General features: G+C 40.1%; 1 protein-coding gene across 2 annotated transcripts in view; it reads left to right on the forward strand.

Annotated features, from left to right (window-relative positions):
• Positions 1–15,861, forward strand: part of scfd2 (sec1 family domain containing 2) — a 143,006-nt gene that overhangs the window by 27,050 nt on the left and 100,095 nt on the right. For both annotated transcript variants that reach the window (XM_073855964.1, XM_055186866.2), the window contains exon 4: positions 2,605–2,780. In XM_073855964.1, coding sequence (XP_073712065.1) covers positions 2,605–2,780 — 176 coding nt within the window. The remainder of the gene's footprint in view (positions 1–2,604; positions 2,781–15,861) is intronic.

Here is a 15,861-nt window from a genome sequence, read left to right on the forward strand (position 1 = left end):
AACTTTTCTGTTTCAAATCTTGTATCTTCTCAAATTACATATTGCATGGGTTTTAATATACCATAACTGTATACTGTAGGAAGAAATGCAGTTGTTTGTCATTGGATAAAATGCTTGGCATAGAGATTACATATATATATGTACTGCATGCTTAGTCCATTACCTATATACAGTATGTATATAAATACAGTTTTAAAGAAGCCAGCATAATGTGAGATGCTGAAATGCATGAAATCCCTCTCTCTTTCATTTCCTGTATCTTTGCAGACCCTCCCTAAGAGAACTTCAGGGTCATTGAGGATGTGTTTTCTGTGTTGGAGTGTTTTGGCCTCAACTGTGCCAACTTTGTAAATGAGCTCAGAAGTGGCTGACCACATACAAACACATAGTGTATGAGATACAACAACCAAAATAACACAAAGACACTTACAGTACAAGTATGGCTTACATTTCTGCCAAACATGAGGCATTACCAACATTTATTCTTCAAGAAGTGCAGTGTCAACACACACACACAGTCACAGAAAATTCCCAGTTTTTCCACAGAAAAGCATACATGTTGTGGTTTGGTGGTATACTGTATTTGTACAGCAGTGTCTGTCTATAGTGGTCATTTTCTGAAGAAAAAATCCTATGCCTCCCACTGTGTGTCTGTAGGTATTCATCTGTTTAAGGTAAAACACTGTGTTAAATTAGGGCTAGCGAATCTGTTGCGATTTGTTTCAGTGAACTAGTTCAGAAAAAGCGATTGTTGGAGTTTTTATCCAAAAGCTTTCCCAGAGTATCCATCCAAACATTTCGGGTGTTTTCACATTACTATGACTAGGGGATAATGCAATGCTCAGTATGGCCACTCTAATGTCAAAAGTACCACCTTCCAGTTAAAAAAAAAACAATCATCAATCGATAAATACTAATGTTTTTCTCTTATACAAGGTTCTGTGATACGCTTTGCAACATGCACATATGCAGTTGTTGATATGACCTTTAAAAAATTTATTTTGATGGCAATTTCAGTTTAAATCCCACTGTGGTGAAATCAAATTTTTTATTGTTGTTTATATACAGTATTGTGCAAAAGTCAGCGCTACTTCTGTCTTGCTGAAAATGCTTGGTTATGCATTGTGTAAAACCGGACTTAATAATTATATTTCTGAAACTGTCGAACGTATCATCTATTTACATATACTGTATAGAGACAGAGCGCAGCGCCTCACAACCTGAAAACCACGCCCACCGGGGGGGAAAGCAATCCAACAGTCTCCATTGACTTTGTATTGCAAAAGGCCGCCTCCTTGTCATTTCTGGCTTATAACAAAAAACTGAGTGGTGCCTAGGGGCTGCTTTGGGACAATATGTACAGCTAACAAGCCAAAGAACACAGAAATAAGTTTTTATAAGCTGTCGAGCCGTAAAACCCAGTCTTTAAGGAGAATAAAGTGGATCGCCGATTACGTTTCCCCCTATTGGACGCCGTTTTACTAATAGGAGTACTATGAAAAGTTGCCTGTTTCCATTTCTGTGTCTAAACGCTCGTTTTTTGAAGTCGACAGCTTATAAAAAATTATTTATTTATTTTTTTGGCGTGTTAGATGTACACCTTGTCACACAGCAGCTTTTAGGTATTATTCTGTTTTTAAGTTTAATCTGTAAATAAGTTTTTATAAGCTGTCGACCCCAAAAAACGAGCGTTTAAAGACACAAAAATGGACACAGGCAACTTTTCATAGTACTCCTACTAGTAAAACTGCGTCCACCAGGGGGAAACGCAGTCGGCGATCCACTCCACTCTCCTCAAAGGCTGGGTTCCACGGCTCGACAGCCCACAAAAACCCACCTCTGGGTTCCTTGGCTTGTTAGCTGTACACACTGTCACACAGCAGCTTTTAGGCATTATTCAGTCCCCTGCCATAAGCCAGAAATGACAAGGAGGCGGCCTCTCGCAATACAAAGTCAATGGAGACGGTTGAATTGAATTCCCCCCCGGTGGGCGTGGTTTTCAAATTTGCATAACTGCGCTCTGTCTCTATATCTATGGTCCGAGGTGCTGCGAAATAGTGGAAGCGGGGACTAATTTGCATATGCAGATCTATGGTTTGAGTTGTGCAACTGAGTTGAGGCGGGGACTAATTCACATATTCATTAATCCGCGTATACTAAATTAGCAAAAGTTGTAGAGTTACATTCAAGCTGTTTAAAAGCATGAAGAAATTACTGTCACAGGAAAAGTCTTACATAACGGAAATAACATAATGGTGTGACTTCCTTAAAGGGACTATGTTTATACTGAGTCCTATCCAACTGATAATATTATGTTCTTCAGTAATATCCCAAGCACTATGGGAATTTGTGACAGTCAATGTAAGACTGTTATTGTACCTGCACTGCTTTATCATAGTCGACTTCCTTATGGTGTGCCAATGCTTTTTGAATGTTTGTGTTTCCAATACGTTTGCAGTACTGGAGTCTAAAGTACATTTTCTCTTAGGTTGACTGTAAAATTTAGTTTGACATGTAAATTTGAATATAAACTGCTTTGTGTAATGGTAAAACCAGACTGCCTGATTACAATGCTAACGTTTCTTTCTCTCCCTCTCTCATCAGGACGCGTCACAGCTGAACAGCTATGTCAGTACGTGCAGTTGTTTCGGGATAGTTGGGGGGCGCTAGAGAATCACAGCGGTGTTCTGCAGCTGGGACTGGCTGCTGCTCAAGCACTCCGCCACCCCGCCCTCTCTCGATGGGACGCCTGCCTCGCCTTTGAGAGACTCCTTCTGCAGGTGAGCCAATCACGCAGCTCGCTGACCTGTCAGTAATAGGCTGTCAAGTTCTGATTACATCTAAGCACAGTATGTCATCCTTCACAGGCTCACCCTTTCTCTTGTAGACCATACTTCAAAGGATGATTAATTTTATTTAATGATATTTTAGTTGGAGCACAGTTCTGTGTACTTTGTGGTTATATAATAGGTTAAAATAAACAAATAACTGTTATTGGGCAGGTATACACTCACCTAAAGGTTTATTAGGAACACCATACTAATACTGTGTTTTGACTCCCTTTCGCCTTCAGAACTGCCTTAATTCTACGTGGCATTGATTTAACAAGGTGCTGAAAGCATTCTTAAGAAATGTTGACCCATATTGATAGGATAGCATCTTGCAGTTGATGGAGATTTGTGGGATGTACATCCAGGGCACGAAGCTCCCGTTCCACCACATCCCAAAGATGCTCTATTGGGTTGAGATCTGGTGACTGTGGGGGCCATTTTAGTACAGTGAACTCATTGTCATGTTCAAGAAACCAATTTGAAATGATTTGAGCTTTGTGACATGGTGCATTATCCTGCTGAAATTAGCCATCAGAGGATGGGTACATGGTGGTCATAAAGGGATGGACATGGTCAGAAACAATGCTCAGGTAGGCCATGGCATTTAAACGATGCCCAATTGGCACTAAGGGGGCCTAAAGTGTGTCAAGAAAACATCCCCCACACCATTACACCACCACCACCAGCCTGCACAGTGGTAACAAGGCATGATGGATCCATGTTCTCATTCTGTTTACGCCAAATTCTGACTCAACAGAAATCGAGACTCATCAGACCAGGCAACATTTTTCCAGTCTTCAACTGTTCAATTTTGGTGAGCTTGTGCAAATTGTAGCATCTTTTTCCTATTTGTAGTGGAGATGAGTGGTACCCAGTGGGGTCTTCTGCTGTTGTAGAACATCTGCCTCGAGGTTGTGCGTGTTGTGGCTTCACAAATGCTTTGCTGCATACCTCGGTTGTAACGAGTGGTTATTTCAGTAAGAGTTGCTCTCCTATCAGCTTGAATCAGTCAGCCCATTCTCCTTTGACCTCTAGCATCCTTTGACAAGGCATTTTCGCCCACAGGACTGCCGCATACTGAGTTTTTTTCCTTTTCACACCATTCTTTGTAAACCCTAGAAATGGTTGTGTGTGAAAATCCCAGTAACTGAGCAGATTGTGAAATACTCAAACCGGCCCGTCTGGCACCAACAACCATGCCACGCTCAAAATTGCTTAAATCACCTTTCTTTCCCATTCTGACATTCAGTTTGGAGTTCAGGAGATTGTCTTGACCAGGACCACACCCCTAAATGCACTGAAGCAACTGCCATGTGATTGGTTGATTAGATAATTGCATTATTGAGAAATTGAACAGGTGTTCCTAATAATCCTTTAGGTGAGTGTATGTAAACAATAAGGTACAAGAGTTTGTCCTGTATTATGGAATAAGTCATGGCTGAAGGGTGTTATTAAAGCATACATATTAAATATTAATACAAATATGTATCTTTTTAACTTTTATGTAAAATCACTAAAAGTTTTTTCCATTTAAAAAAAAATAGTACCTGATCAGTGACATCAGAAGCGGATGTTCTGCAGGGAGTTTTGCCGTTACAGTTTTTTGCCACAGTTTAAGATTAAATTTAATTTATATGATATGAATAATACACACTTTCCTCACAAAAGTGGTTTATTCAGCTTAATGAATCCCCTTCATTGAGTTCCAATCAGAGAAAATGGCCTCTGGTCTTCTTCCCTACGCACTGCAGCGTTGCAGGCTTGCCTATATTCGCTTTATAAATGATTTACATATATTAACATTGCGAAGGGTGCTGTGCCGTGATCAGTGTTGTAATCGAGACCACCTAAACCGAGACCCAAGCGTCTTGACCAAGACAAGACCACGACTTTGAGGGGCGAGACACATAGAGGGTCAAGACAGTCGAGACCAAGACAAAAACAAGACCATCAAAAAATGAATGAAATTACATCTTGGATATTGTGTGTCTTTGTATTAATTTGTTGACTGATTTCTTTTTGGACAATGCCCCATTCATCCCTTACTACAACACTAGCAGTGATACTCAGAATCGTTGGGTGCAGCGATCATAACTGTGTTTTATCGGAAATTAAGCGCAGCTATCAGAACCAATTTTTGAAACTAACAGATTTATAAAAAGATAGTGTCTCCTTACAGTTATATTACACCCTGATTCACAAGCTTGTACTTATGATTTATTACATTTTCTCATGGTGCCATTTTTTGTTTAGTCTCACTGCAGGTGCAGTAAGTTAGTGACTGAGTAAACAGTCTAACCAGCTGAAAAACAAGCCTTAATAAACAAACTGTGTTTGGCTTTAGGGAAGAACAGAGAGTCTTTAAGCATCTTTACACTCACATGCTGACCGGACACACACACGTCTCAGTACGGAGTTGCGTGGCAGCTTGGATTTGAGTTGTGCAGTGGGTGTTTATCTCTCTGAGGGTGCAGAAGTGAAAAGGAAATGCTTTCACTAAGGCCCATCTGGGGAGGACACACGCGTGTACATCGCATTCTGATGTCAGAGGTCAAATATGCAGAGGAGAGAGGGAGTGAAAGATGCAGGGGTAGAGAGAAAGGACAGAGACCTTAAGAGGAAATGTGCAAGAGTAAGAGAGAGAAGTACAATTAACCACCAAGGGATTTTGGAGTAAAAAGTGTTTTATTAGATAGTTACTTATCAACATATGCTAATAAACACAGCAGATCACAAAAAAGAAAAACGCTTTCCAGACTCATATCCTCTCCTCCTCCATTATTTTTCACAGACTGTTTTTGATGGAGTTTCTGGTTCCTGTGGCTGTAAAGAGATCAGCAGGAGCCTTCAGCCCATAGGAGCTCATTAAAACAAATCATGAAAAACACGCGGCAGAACCGGGCCAGACCGGTCGCATCTGCCAAACCGCCTAACAACTACACGGCAGTCAGCACAACACAAGCTTATAAACCTCTAGCTCTCAGGTAGATATCGGAAAAAAGAAGGAAAAGGTGTTTACTAACATGTAAAACATTATGCTAATCGCTCGCTATGGACCAAACTATATAAAGTAGGGCAGGGCTACCTACCAGATATGTGCTTATATGAAAACATCAGGCTGTTGAAATGAACTAGAAATGTTTGGAACGGAGAAGAAATGTAACCCACAGTGGATTGTGGGAGATTTACAGACAAAATAACTCTGTCATTAACCGTGTAGTGCTCAGTTGGTCTTCCCATTTCCAAGACGTGATGAGTGAAAGGGAATTTTTATTCATATTTGTATTGTTTATCGTCTTGGTAACTAAAATCTTTTTAAAGCAATATACTACTAAAGGAGCGCAAGGACGTACAAAGCCTTGAATGTAAGCTTTTCTTTTAATGCTTACAGAACCCTGTGGTGATAATTGCTTCTTAATATGTGTTTGTTTGCCCCCCAAAAATTTAATATTGTATAATTATAAATCTGGGACATCTTCATTCAGCCTAAGTGTATGTTTTTCTCTAAAATCTGTGCGCAACAAAAGGTTGTGTATTCTCTCTCACCCTCCTATGATGCATTACAGGATATTTGTATTGTACTGTAGTGTTAATAAAGGCACCCATCCAATAACTGTTGCACAAAGATATTCCCATAATCAAAGAAAAAGTTCACCTGAAAAGAAAAAAATTGTATTTAGGTTGTCTGTACACCATAGCGTTCGACCCTGACTGATGCTTGGCAGCAGTGAGGCGCTTTGGCTTTTATAAAACTTATGTTCACGTGACCATGTTCATTGGTGTATATTGAATTTCAGTATATGTATTAGGTTGAGAATTAACACGTGGTACAGGCTTGCGAATATGCCATTTGAAAACAGAAGTTGGCATCCATTTGTATCTTGCAAAAACTGACGGTAATTGTGTAGAAATTGACAGTAATTGTGTTGACTTTGGCTATGAATTTAGACAAGTTGGGTTTCTTTTGCTTCTGCTGTTTCATTCAGATGATTTTAGAGAAAGGTTTAGGTAAATAGCACTGACATAAAGCTAACACCACAGGATATTTAGGCATCATGCCCTCAGGGCTGGTGTTCAGCAAACATACACACTGAGCTCTTACCCTGGCAGGAGTTGGACGTTTGATTTTTGCCATTTTGGAGTCCATTCGGCTGATCTCCGGGTCTGGCGGTACCACTTTTAGCGTAGCTTAGGATAATCCATTGAATCTGATTAGACTATTAGCATTGGGCTAAAAATAACCAAAGGGTTTCAATATTTTTCCTATTTAAAACTTCTGTAGTGACATCGTGTACTAAGACAGACGGAAAATTAAAAGTTGTAATTTTCTAGGAAGATATGGCTAGGAACTATACTCTTATTCTGGCGTAATAATTAAGGACTTTGCTGCCATAACATGGCTGCAGGAGGCGCAATTTTATTACACAGCACTGCGTAATATAATTGCGCTTCCTGCAGCCATGTTACGGCAGCAAAGTCCTTAATTATTACCAGTGTTGTATTCGAGCCCAGCTCATTCGAGTCCGAGTCAAGACCGAGTCCAGAGAGCGTTGAGTCGAGTCAAGACCGAGACCAGAAAAGGTCGAGTCTGAGTCAAGACCGAGTCCACATAAAGTTGGGTCTGAGAAAAGACCTAAGGTCATAGTCCGTGCATAGCATTTCTGATCTCACTCAATTCATGTCAAAGTCACCCTTAGTTTAATGATTTTGAAATCCACTCTATAATATTAGGTCCTACAATATACACAGATCCACTGTAACACAAACCACAGTATACCAATTGACTAAATTAATGTATTATTTATGAAACAAAATAATAATTTAGTTAAATAAAGATAATTGTTTATAAGCTACAGTACTGTGCAAAAGTCTTAGGCCACCACCACCAGACTTGTTGTTTTAGAAGTTTTAATGTCATCCATATTTATTTTTTAATCTATTTTATTAAGATACAAACAAAAAAATACATTAAATACGTAAAAAAATTGTGGCCTAAGACGTGGTGTAGTGCCACTCTGTGTTTTAGCGCCACTGTGTTATTATTTTGTGTAACAGCAGCTTGTCTAATGCTTAAATGGGTGGGATGCGTTTTATTGCACTGCCATGACCTCCTCAGGTCTGAAGTCTGACCTCGCGCCAGTCTGATGCCCGCAAAAAAATAAATAAATCAACAATCACTGTTCACGTCAATCTTACATCAGTTTAAAGAAACAGTAATATATATTTTAAAAGGGACTCGGGTGGACTTGAGAATAAGTCCGATTCCAAATGTATTCGAGTACGAGTCGAGACCGATTCAAAATGCTCATGAGTCCATGACAAGACCAAGACCATTAAAATATGGTCTCAAGACCGAGTCCAAGACAGAGTCTCGAGTACTACATCACTGATTATTATGCCAGAATGAGAGTATAGTTCCTAGCCATATCTGCCTAGAAAATGGCAACTTTTAATTTTCCATCTGTAGGAAATAGTAAAAATATCAAAACTCTTTGGTTATTTTTTTGCGCGATGCTAATGGTCTAATCAAATTCAATGGATTATGCTAAGCTATGCTAAAAGTGGTACCACCAAACCCGGAAATCAGCTGAATGGATTCCAAAATGGTAAAAGTCAATTGTTTAACTCTAGGGGAGCAGGAAAATTTGCATATTTTCAAAAAAGTGGAGTGTCCCTTTAACAACTCAGGCTGTAATAAAAGTCCCTGTATAGTTGCCGCCATCACTGCTGATGCTTCATTATAAACATACACATGCAGCTGCTGCTTTTTCTGCTTTTGCCTTAATTCTGTTGATGTTACACCAGTAACATGCCCGTTGACATTGCCTACTAGCGGTCTTGCATGTTACACGGACAACGACGCAGAAGTATAAATGAAAACTGACTGGTTAACCTACGGCGTAGAGGGTATGGCGTAGGTCTGACGCAGAAGTATAAATTGGGCTTAAGTCTCTGAAAATGTCCTTCCAGTCCGACTGCATAGATAAAACATTAGCAAGCAATTTAATATAAGAGTTTATATAAGAATTTGGCTAAAATAGGGTCACCTGTGCATTGAGATTTACTTTAGCTGTACTTTATCAGCAGTTATGCACTGACCTATGAGTGGTGCATGTAGTCAAAAATCACAAATGGTCACAAGAGACTCATTTGAGGCTTGTGTAACTACCAGGTGGCTTGTCTGACCGCTTGTAATCCTGTCACCCTACACAGATGTTAATGGCAAATATAAACAGCACCCATAAGCATTGAATGCAAAAGGAAGCACCAAGTCGTTAGTCAAAAAAAAAATGATAATAATCAAGTGTATCCATCCAGCAAGCCTTGGTTATTATTTTATTGCCTGCCTCATAGTTATTGTTGATTAGTTCTTTTAAGGTCTTTCGGAGGTTGGATGACCAAAGATTTGATCAATCGTGTGGTAAATGTGTTTTTAATACCGCAGTAGTGGACCTGTGACCTTCCACCTCCTTCACCTCTCACAGACTATTGGGGATTTGTTCTGTCTGACTGAAGTGCCTGAGCTCAGTTTGAGGCCTGTTTACTTATCAGTAACCCTGCAAAACCTTTTGCTTTGAGCTGTGTCTTTCTTTTACTGAGAATCATTTGGAATGGATCATCCTGTTGGCTGGTGTTTGCTTGGTCCAGGACTGAATATTGAAGGGAAAAAGTGTCAATTTCACAAGGTTGACTGTGTCCCTTTAACAATAAGAGTTAATATAAGAATTTGGCTAAAATAGGGTCACCTGTGCATTGAGATTTACTTTAGCTGTACTTTATCAGCTTTATTATGCACTGATGAAAAATCACAAATGGTCACAAGAGACTCATAAAAAAGGCAATAAAATACTGAGGCAACTCAGTAGGGGCATGCATGTGCCTTTCAGATCTAGCCCCACGAAAGCTCATGTATCCAAAAACAGAACCAACCAAAGTCATCCTGTGTTTGTAGAGATGCAGTCGAACAGCATCGGTGGCTCCGGGCCATCATTAACACGCACACAGACAAAGTTATGGCGTTTCACCTTTGACCTCTGAACCAGTAACCCACCCTCAGGTCAACCCGTTCCCCTCCGCCTGGAGCCTATTGCGTCGTCCTGGATAATATCTAACTGTATGCACACTAATACACACACACAGGGACACTTTCTGGACAGTTTCTGACCCCACTAACACAACAAGCTTGTTTTTCCTCCCCCATCTGCACAAATGCACGGATCGCTGTGGGAGGAAACCGTGTGGCGTTATTCTGGAATGAGTATACGTCTGGTTCCGTTGCGTGTTGTCGTGTGGGTGTATTTTTGACCCGATGTTCGAAACCCATGTTTTTGTCACTCTGACAGTCCCCACAATCCCCTAAACATTCCTTTATACCCTCGTCACACCCCCTCCATCCCACATGCGTACGCCCTGGAGTCGGCCCCAGCTTGCAGGAGTTAAAAGAAAATTTTGTCATTAACTCGACCTCATGCGTTTTAAACCTGTATGACATTCCACTGTGAAACACAAAAGGGTATTGTTTGCCAAATTGTTCACACAACTTTTACCTTACAATGAAAGTGAATGGTCTCCAAGGGCTATTAAGCATCAAAATGACTAAAACATAACATAAATGTAGTCCTAATGTAATTGGGTAGCTGTGTAAGATTGGATTGTGGCTTAAAATGACTTTTAGGAAACTTTTATGATATTATTTTGTGCTTGACAGCCTCTGGTTATCATTTACTTTAATGAAAAAGACCAATGTGAGTATAATGGTAAATATTGCTTTTTGTGTTCGACAGACGAAATAAATAAATAAAAATTTTCATTTTTTGTGTGAACTCCCCCTCTAAAGTCTCCCTCCCTCGTTCTCTCACTTTCTTTGCAAAACTGTTGCAGATTTTGTCTCATCTCTCTGTTGCTTTACTTCTTCTTCTTTCTCCATTTCTTCTCTTATCTAACCTGCCTATGTCCATTTTCCACCCAACAGCGTGATAAATAAAGCACATCATATAATGCAGAAGAAAACATACGGGCCAGTATCCAAAAACTGCTTTAGTGTGTGTGTGACTTATTTACCATCTCTGCCTTCCTGTGTTTAGGGTGAACAGATTACGGCCGGATACAAAGCACAGCCCGTTTACTCCTTACAGGAAGCTCTCCTATCTCTTCGCCCTCCAGTATAAACGCAGACTCGTATACACACACTATGCAGTACATACACATACACATCTAAAACCACACACCTCCGCTGACCACACACTGTCTTCACAGAGTTCATCTATATAAACTATATAAACACACATGCAGTATGTTTCTAATGGGTACTTTAGACTGAAGGCCCTCATACACCTGACATCTTCAGACAGCTGTGTTTGTTAAAGTAATATCCTGTGTTGATTTCGTTCTCGGTGTCTTTGCATATATGGTGATGCGTTTGTGTTTTGTATACGTGAGGCGGAAGCCAAATGTAGTGTAGTGTATTGTGTAAAGTGTTTTAAACTGGCCTTGTGTATAAATCAGAGATCAAATGAACATCTAAATATTGAGATTAAGATCTTTACTGTGGGTTCACACCAGTCGCCTTTGAGGCGTCAAATTCGCATCTAGTTTGCCGCTTGAACATTTTGAGTGTACTCGCTTCATTCGCATGTAAAATTCTAGTCATCGAGACATTCACGCGGAAATTCGCGTCATTGGGAGGGGCTTCTGCGACTCTGCCTGCTTCCTGTAATCACGTCATTACAAGAGCAAGCTCCTGATTGGTTAACGCGTGGCGTTTCTGGTAAAGTTAAAAATTTTCACCTCGCGCGTTTCCCACGGCAACGCTCAATTTGCGCAACCCTGCGGCACCGCGCTAAACACCTCCAGACACGCGTCAACGCGTCTTCATATTGACTTAACATTAAATATCTCTCGCGCTTGACGCCTCTACCGCGGCTGGTGTGAACACAGCATTAGACTCCTAATCTATTAATTCCTGCTTTATTAATCAAATCCTCAAAACCAGTTTTTTTTAGTTAATGCTGATGATCTTGGGTTTGGAGTTTCTAGATACAGTCACCTCTCGCTTATTCACCAGAGGACTATTCTTCCCTACAAAGCGAAAGCGCAGTAACTACGCATTTTGTCAAAATTGAGTTAAGGGTTAAAATGGGCTTTGTGAGATCTGTTGTGTCTTGTGACAAAGTCTCCTGGTTAAATTTTGTCCCATTTCAGAGAAATGTGTGTGCCAAAATTGCAGTAACATGTTTGACTGGCTGGTGTAAAAAACTTGAAAGCCATTTTTCTCAGTTTCAGTGTTTGCGTAGATACTGCACTTAGCCTTTGGAGGGCAGTATTGGTGTCTATTAAGGCAAATATATTTGCTTTATGTTACTATACATGCAAATGTTTAATTAGAATCCTAAGCCCTTTTCAAACACAGATTATGGAAAATACATGGAAAATGTCTGGGATTTTGTTCAATTCTGTTCATTCACACTGCCAATGATTTTCCGAAATCATAGGTTCTTAAAAACAAGCATTTTGGTTATTAACCACGATTTCTATCTCGAGAAACCACACGTGTGCATTTTTATGAAAAGATCATAAACTATAGTACATGACGTGCTGTTCCTTTATGCTGCCAATCTCAGTTTTAGGGCTCGTAGTGACAAGCTCCTCTGCTTCATTCCAGTTTACAGACATTTTTCGTCATGTGATCTGCATTTAAAGGTGCAGTATGTAAATTTTAGTGGTGAGGTTGCGAATTGCAGCCAACGGTTCAGTCCACTGCTCACCCCTCACTTTTGAAACACATAGAGAAGCTACGGTAGCTGCCACCGGACAAACATGCCATCGTCGGAGACAACTTAGTAAAAAAACTTTGTCCGCTAAGTGCTTCTGTAGAAACATGGCGGCACAAAATGGCGACTTCCATGTAAGGGGACCCTCTGTGTATGTACAACCCCAAATCAGAAAAAGTTGGGACACTGTAGAAATTAGTGAGTAAAAAAGGAATGAAATAATTTACAAATCTCATAAACTTATATTTTATTTACAATAGAATATAGATAACATATCAAATGTAGAAAGTGAGACATTTTGAAATGTCATGCCAAATATTGGCTCATTTTGGATTTCATGAGAGTTACACATTCCAAAAACAGTTGGGACAGGTAGCAAAAAGAGGCCAGAAAAGGTAAATGTACATATAAGGAACAGCTGGAGGAGGACCAATGTTTAGGAATAGGAATGTTGTCCTATTCTTGTCTAAAACAGGCTTCTATTGCTCAACTGTCTTATGTCTTCTTTGTCGCATCTTCCTCTTTATGATGTGCCGAATGTTTTCTGTGGGTGAAAGATCTGGACTGCAGGCTGGCCATTTCAGTACTCAGATCCTTCTTCTACGCAGTCTTGATGTTGTAATTGATGCAGTATGTGGTCTGGCAGCATTATCATGTTGGAAAATGCAAGGTCTTCCCTGAAAGAGACGATATCTGAATGGGATCATATGTATCTAGAACTTGGATAAATCTTTCAGCATTGATGGTGCCTTTCCAGATGTGTAAGCTGCCTTACCATTGTAAGGTAATAAACACATAACGGTTCATTATGAAAGGTCTTTATACACACCTGCTAATTAGGGCTGGGACGGTTGTAATTACCATAGCACCACCTCGGTGGTGGAGTCAACCGGCGGTCGGGAAGTGCGCCCCACGGTGGTGTGCACCTCACAAATTATGAAAAATAAAAAGTACAATCTTGCCCAGTGAGATGTATTCAGGTTCGTGTTAATGCAAACAGCCAGCAGTTAATGCGCTAATTTGCAAGGGAAGGCAACTGATATCAGTGATGACCCGCTGGCTTGGGGGCGGAACGATGAGGAAAGATATTGGCCGTTTCTCAATCCGAAGACTGTCGGATTTGGAAGCTGCATACATCATCAAGACTTATAACATTAACAATTATAAAGGTGACTATTATTCTTTGTTAATCATACATTGTTGTAATATGCTTATGACTTGCAAATGTCTGAAAATAATAAACCAGGCTTGATGACATATACAGCCGCGACCTCCGGAGGCTGCAGTCTTCAGATTGAGAAATGTCTGTTCTCTCTTGGTCACGAAAAAGTATCAATCTGTGCTACCAGTACACCATCAGAACGTGTTTTCAGCGTGGCTGGAAACATTATAACCCCAAAAAGGTTTCTCACTTGTTGTTTCATGAGTGGAAGTGCTACAATAAATGCGCCGATCTCCTGTGTGTTCCAGGGCTCAGCTCGAGCAGCCACCGAAATTGCCAAGCACAAGTTGCTTCACGTGACTGCACTGCTTCCCTCCTCTTCAAAGCGCGTGGGCGCTTCAGAGCGTCTTTGGTTGCTAAGTAACCTAAGCATTGCTTGACGCTGTTACGAGCACCCACCGGTGGAGAAAGAATTTGGCGCCTATTTTTGGCGTTGTTTACATTTTTATATTTCAAAATATATATATATGCATTATGTATAAGACCTATATGCATCAATGTGCATGTGCAAGTGCACGTGCGCATACGCCCCCCCCCCCCACACGCACACATAAAATCAGTCTATAACCACCAAACCACCGCGGTGAATTTGTCATGGTAAAAAACTGCCACCGTCACAGCCCTACTGCTAATATAGTTTTGTATATGATTTTGCATTTCTGTCAAGAGATTCTTCTAAAAATTACACACTGCACCTTTAAAACTCTGTTGTCAAAAAGCTGATTGATAACTTCTAGTTGCGATGACACATGTGTCCTCAATGCTTATGGCATTGCTCATGGTTTTTGTTCACTTAGGACGAGTTCTGTAAATGTTACTAGGTTCTCTTAACAGGAACAATCCCAGGATCAATTACGTGACATGCTTGCGTTCACACAGAAAGCACGCTGGCAGTTTTATTGGACTTTTCTGGGATCTGGGGGTTCTTGACATTTACAGTTTGTAATGTAAAGTGTAAAAAAATCCTTATGCATTCCTCTATCATGTAAATTGCAAAAAGTTTATATAAGCTACAACTGGCCTTGACACTGTTCATGCTGTGGAGACAGAAAAGAACTGGCCCACCTAACAGAGTCGATTTTAGCAACAAAATCTGTACTGACATTTCTCATTTCTAAAAATATTTTCTGGAAAGCACATTGGGAAAAGTGCTGTGAACAAAATTGAATTGAATCTCAAAAGGCAAAATACTGAAACTCTGAAAAAAGCATAAATGACATAAAACAATCAGTACATCAGTTACGTCGATTCAAAGGGAATACATCAAATATAAATATTTCCCAGTTCATTGGCCTGTCTGGCATACCAGTCTGTCAGTGTTTCTCATTGGCTGTCAGGCTGTTGTCTGCTGTGAGTACGGTATCTGCAGTGAAAGTGCTGACAGGTCTGTCTCGTGCTTACGGCTCATTGATTTAAAATGAAATGCATCTCACATGGGTATCCGCTCAAAACCAGATCACAATGACTTTTTCAAAAACTAAAACAACCAGAAAGAGCTTTGCTTTAGTCCATTAGAAACTAGGAAAATCCAGTCTACAATACACCAATACTGTAGCTGTTGAACTATGGTGAAATGTCTGTTTATGCAGTTTTAAGCATTCTGTATGCCCAGTAAAATGTTGTCATTTATAAAAAAGTATAAATACTTAAGTTATAATGCAGTATATTGTAGTATCCATTATTTACCTTAACACTATGAATAAAATTTTTCACGATACATGACATCTATGTTAATGCATTATAATATAAACATAGTTTGTTAGGTTTTTATGTCACTCCCAGCCCTGGGAAATACAGTAATATATTAGCCTCACTGAATGCATTAGTTGTGTTTTAATTAAATAGGGCAAAGTTTAGCATGAGGTTTAGATATGTTTGTGTGCATTTAGTTCTGCTTGAGGTGTGAAAAGGTGCTCGGGTGAATCAGGTCAGTGTTTTGGTCTCGCAGACAGAGTCATTGACACCCGTATAAGAGTGTGTGGGACTTTATTCAACGGCTTGTCAATCTATACCACCACAACGTCTGTGTGTCTGCATA

The sequence above is a fragment of the Misgurnus anguillicaudatus genome, chromosome 18, assembly GCF_027580225.2.
Source record: "Misgurnus anguillicaudatus chromosome 18, ASM2758022v2, whole genome shotgun sequence".
NCBI classification, from domain to species: Eukaryota; Metazoa; Chordata; class Actinopteri; order Cypriniformes; family Cobitidae; genus Misgurnus; species Misgurnus anguillicaudatus.